General features: G+C 49.5%; 1 protein-coding gene across 4 annotated transcripts in view; it reads right to left on the bottom strand.

Annotated features, from left to right (window-relative positions):
* Positions 1 to 5,209, bottom strand: part of PGAP2 (post-GPI attachment to proteins 2) — a 17,868-nt gene that overhangs the window by 814 nt on the left and 11,845 nt on the right. For 2 of the 4 annotated variants that reach the window (XM_006918707.3, XM_025051585.1), the window contains 2 exons: positions 692 to 944; positions 445 to 551 (listed from right to left, as the gene is read on the bottom strand). In XM_006918707.3, the coding sequence (XP_006918769.1) occupies positions 445 to 551; positions 692 to 944 (360 nt within the window). Of the gene's footprint in view, positions 1 to 444; positions 552 to 691; positions 945 to 4,500; positions 4,717 to 5,209 lie in introns of all 4 variants that reach the window. The other 2 variants (XM_015594712.2, XM_006918708.3) reach the window with 2 other exon arrangements.

Here is a 5,209-nt window from a genome sequence, read left to right as displayed (position 1 = left end):
TGTTCACATCCCTGCATTTGGGATATAATGGGGCCAAGAAGTAGTAGTATCTCTTCCCCTCCCACTTCAGGGAGATGGAATATGAAAGTTAACTTGGAGTCAACCAACCAACCCAACACCTCCAGATGCTACAGGGAGAAGGTGTGTGTGTGTGTATGTCGGGGGGCAACTGGACTTATTAGAGACCACAGACCCTGACGTGTTTTCCTAACACTGCAGCCAGGATGCTGCCCCTCATTCCACTCCCATTTGGAGCCTCCATCTCCTCTGTTCTCTATTCTCCCATACTACCCAAACTCAGTCCTAGATTCTGACTAGCCATCCTCCACTTCTCCCCAAGCCCCGGCTGGGGTTCTAATTAGAATTCCAGTTCCCACTTCACCATTACCCACATCCAGAGGACAGTTCTGGGCTGCGTGGAGCCCCACTAGGGGTAAACCGTACCTCCTGACTTACTGTGTGCTTCTTGTTCAGCCGCCAGATAATGCAGGTGAGAAGCATGTAACTGAGGGATGCAGCGATGAACACAATGAAAGCATTTTCATGGATGGCTGGAGTGAAAGAGAAAGGTTGGGAGTACATATTGCAGGGAGCACCCAAACCCTATGTCTGATGCTCCGAGTAAGGGACGGGTAGGGGTGTCCCCTCCCCAAACCCTTTCCCATTCTCCTTCCCTCATCCGGGCACCCACTGAAGTCTTCAGAAGAAGAGACGTAGGTGAGCACTAGCAACGCGAGGTTCTCGATGACGTTGAGGCTGAAGTTGAGGCGGCAAAGCAGTTGGTAGCTTGGACACGGGGAGGTACAGCTGAGGTAGTGGTTCCAGTAGGCGAAGGCCACCAAGAAACGTGGTGCTGAGTGCAGGCCGATGCAGAAACGCCACACGTAGCGCTGGGGCACTTCCCCACCAATGGCCGAGCTCACCGAAGGCAAGTAATTGGGCACCTAGAGAGTTATGACCTATTTGGGCACCAAATAGGTGCCAGCCCTGCCCATCTAGAGATCCTTCTCTCCATCTAATCACCCCAGCTCTCAGATGGCTCTGCTCCAGCCCCTTCCATTCCAGAAAGTCCTCCTTCAGGGACCCCCAGAGCTCTCCTGGGAGACCTCCCCTTCAAGGTCCTGGGTCCCAATGTGCTTGGTTCTCTTTCCCCAGCCAGCCTGGAGTTTGTACAGGGGCATGGTGGACATTCTCCACCTACCAATACGTGGAACCTACACATGGCTGAGAAGGCTGTAAACAGGTTCAGAGGCTCTCTAAGCCAGTAGTGGAAAACTCTGTGAGAGGTTCCATGAGCCCAGAACCTCAGATTCAGTCCCATGGATAGGGATGAGTTAGACCATTGAGCTTCCTTGGGATAGTGCTGGATTCACTGCCCAGCCGAGCTGTTCCTCTGACTGCTCCCACCTCCATTTGTTCTGAGCAGGTGTGCCAAGGTGATAGAAGATACTATGAGACACTGGGGAAGTTGGGCCAGAAGGGTACCCCACCTTGATCATGTTTAAAAATGTGGGTGCTCCTAACCTGGGGCAGTCTAAGAAAATGACCCTGTTTTTAAACATCTCACCTATCCATCTTTCTCGAAGCCTAGGATTCCTAATTCCTTAAGGAATTCCTTAAAGTTGAAGGAGGAGGAGATGATACTCAGCTGCAAGGATTGGTGTGTTACTTGTATGGAACAGTGAGAGGATGGGAGATGAGTAAAGAGTAGTTTCAATGGGGACAGGAAAGCCAGGGATGGGAGCACGATCTCTTAGACTCCAGGGCCTGGAGCTGCTTCTTAAACTTTAATATGTATACAACTCCCCAGGGATTGGGTGAGAGTGCAGAGGTCTAGAATCTAAGAATCTGCATTTCTAAAAGATTCCAGGAATGTGGAAGCTACCAGTCTGTTGTCCATACTTTTCATAGACTTTTTTAGACTTTCAAAAAAGGACAGATCAGTGCCAGGGCCCAGCAAGGGAATGACCCTGTAGTGACTAGTGGGACTAGTCTTCAGGGGTGAAGTTCTGCAAGATCCCTTTCTTTCTCCCAACAGGGAAGTTGAATGTGTCTCCAAGGCAGCTGGGGAGATAGGCAATGATGGAGGCAGCTCACAGGGCAGTGGTAGCCCTGGGGGAGCACTAGCCAGGGGCTTCATAGTCTTCACAGATAAGGAGATGGAGTCCCTTCAGCACTGTCAGAGGAAACGGTGCAGAGGTCTCAGAGAGAAGGTGCTGCTCTCCAGGCCATGGCTTGAGATACCATAGCTTGAGATCAGGCTCACATATTCACTCTGAGTAATCAGTGAAGAGGCAACATGGAGGCTTTGGAGCTACACAATCCTGGGTCTGCATCCTAGCTGTGCCTTTATTAGTGAGGTAACCTTGAGCGAGTCACTTCATCTCTCTGAGCTTCAATTTCCTCATTGGTAAAATAGGGGTACCACCACCTACTTTGCAGGGTGATTGTGAATACTAAGTATAATGTATGCAAAGCATCTACAATGTCTGACACACAGTGGGTACAAGTGATGGCTTTCAGCAGACAAACTTCCCTGAAAAGCCTACAAATAGGTGGTGAGCTACTATGTGACTACTGAACATGGGAAGGCCTACATATTAGTGAGAGGTGGGAATCATATCTTTACCAGACACTTCTGAGATTCCAAGCCTCCTTACTTGACTTGTCTGCCTCTCTGAATAGGTCCTCTGAGTAAGGTTAGTGGGAGTGTTGCCTCCACGTCCAAGAATATCATTCTGAAAACTACTGCCCCAATCTGAACTATTTAAGGGGAATAGGATCAGCCTCTAAAACTTGGTTGAGAGAATCCAGAGCATTTAAGGACTCAGAGCCCTAACTGATGCTGAGAAACAGGTAAAGGGTAGAGATGGCACAGAGCTGGGGGGACATCTCAGAAAGAAGAGAGAAGCGAGGCCCTGTGGCCCAGTCCAGTCCTCACAAGCTCCTCCCAGATTAGGGGTGGGGCAGGATTCTAAGCAGGAACTGCTCCCCGCCCCCATCATCACATACACACATACACAAAATCAGTTACAGATACTCATATACCCTACCCCCATTCCAAGCATGCAAGTTCCCACTCACCAACCACATCAGCAACAAGAAACATCAGGAGCTATCAGAAACCAGGTACACAGCTCACCTCAAACCTCCCCAGGAGCCCAGTGATAAGGATACTGAGAGATAGAAACAACCTCTTTCCCCAAGAATAGGCAACCTTCGGCCTGGAGGACATAGCTCTGGATCTGTGGCAGGGCAGCGGATTAGAAATTCCCATGAGATAAAGAGAGGTGGCCCCAAAAATTCCTTATCTTAAGATCACAGACTTCACCATTAAAGATTCATTCCTTTGGCTTCAGATAAAAGTCCCCTGAAATTCTGGATGACTTTTCTATTTACCTTACTGCCCCCCAACCCCTTGCCAACTGAACAAAAACTTATATTCCTGTTATTCTGCTCTGGACTCCATCCCCTCCTGTCTATCCTCATAGTCCCCATCTTAGCTTTGGTCTCCCCAGTAGCATGAGGTATTGTACTAGCCTCATCACTGGTCTCCCTACTCCTGTCCCATGCCCTTAAATGTTTTCCTTCCAGGAGGCAGACTTGTCTTTTAAGCTGCAAATGTAATCGTGTCTCTTTCCTGTTTAAAATCTTCCCAAACTTCCCATTTCCTTCTGGATAAAATCAAAAGTTGTCAGCCTGGCATTCACAAAGATTCTTCACCCTCACAACAACAATGCCCCCTCTTCCAGGAAGGAAGTCTTCCCCAATGTCCAAGCTGGGTTAAGTGCTTCCTCTGGGCCCCACAATCCCTGAGCTCCCTTTTATCATAATAGAAATCCTCTCACTGTGTAGTTATTGTAGAAATGTCTCACTGTGTAGTTATTGCCTGTATCTAGGATTATTTCTTGTATAAATGAGATACTATGGGCAATGCCACGTTCAATTACATGCCCCTGACACAGAACCTCTACCCCTGGGCCTTCGGCAAAGGCCTGGAGGGCTGTTCTTGGAGGTAGAAAGTCCAACTGGTAGAGACCCGAGTGGACACAGATTGTGGGGTTGAGGCTGCCAGAGAGAGGAAACCAAACTAGAAGATCCCAGGACAGGGCTGGAGGTCCTCTCAGGTCAAGGCCCCGGTTTGGGCTAAAACTATGTTATTTCTCCTGGCTTCTGGCCTCATCCTACCTTCTCAGTCTTGTCTTCCCTCCCAATCTGGTCTTTCTTCAGCTCCCTTATCCTTCTCATGATCTTTCTTGTCTATTCCTACTCCCTTCCCTTCCCCCTCTCCCTTCTGCTCTCTTCTACTCTTGGAGGACTATGACTCTACTCTCTGAGTCTCTCTCCCAAATTTCCCCTAACTCTGACTTGACCCCTACCACCCTTTTATTTCTTTTCCCTCTCTCTGACCCTCCACCTTCTCTCCTACTCTCCAATTTCACCCTTATCGCCATCTCCCAACCTGGCCCTGACCCAGGTGCTAGGGAGCCTGGCACTCACCCCACAGTCAGTGGCCACCGTGTACTCAAAGTGGAACATCAGGGACCAGATGATGCAGAAGAAGAAGCCGAACACAGGGAAAGTGATGACCCACCAGAGCATGGCTGTGAAGCGGAGCCGGAACATGGTCCCATCAGGGTCCAAGGGCTGAGAAGCCGCAGAGAACATCCTGTAGGAAGTGGTGCCTAGGCAGGGTTGAGGGACACAACTTAGGGCCTAGTGGGATGCCTAGGAAAGTGGGGCCTTTTCCAGAGCTTTTCCAGAAAAAAATAGAAAGAGCATAAAGGAAAAAGGAAATCAGTGCAGAAGAGAAGGAGGTGCAGGGGGAGACAGGGAAGGAGCAGCAGAGATAGGTAGGGTCAGCTCCTAGCAATCCCTTCGGCACACTGGTCCTGCAGGGCCACCTCTTGAAGAGTCTGGAGAATAGAGGCTCCTAGTGGCCTGGTCATGGGAGCTCTAATAGCCTACCTCATTGTCACTATCCTAATACCCACTCAGGAGAAGGGTCAGAGGGAGAAAGGTTATTATTCCCATTTCACGGAAAGGGAGACTGAGGCCCAGAATTATGTCAACATAAATAACAGGACTAAGGCTTTTTACCACCTGACAGCTTAAGGCTCCAATCAAAGCTTTTTTCAGGTCAAGTAACCTAGACAAAGAGCCCTGGCTCAAAGTGGCCCAAGTCCTTCCACTGACCCTCTGACCACAT

This window comes from Pteropus alecto, unplaced genomic scaffold (genome assembly GCF_000325575.1).
Source record: "Pteropus alecto unplaced genomic scaffold, ASM32557v1 scaffold468, whole genome shotgun sequence".
Classification (NCBI taxonomy): Eukaryota; Metazoa; Chordata; class Mammalia; order Chiroptera; family Pteropodidae; genus Pteropus; species Pteropus alecto.
Note: the sequence above shows the minus strand (reverse complement) of the source record. Positions and strands in the feature narration are given on the sequence as shown.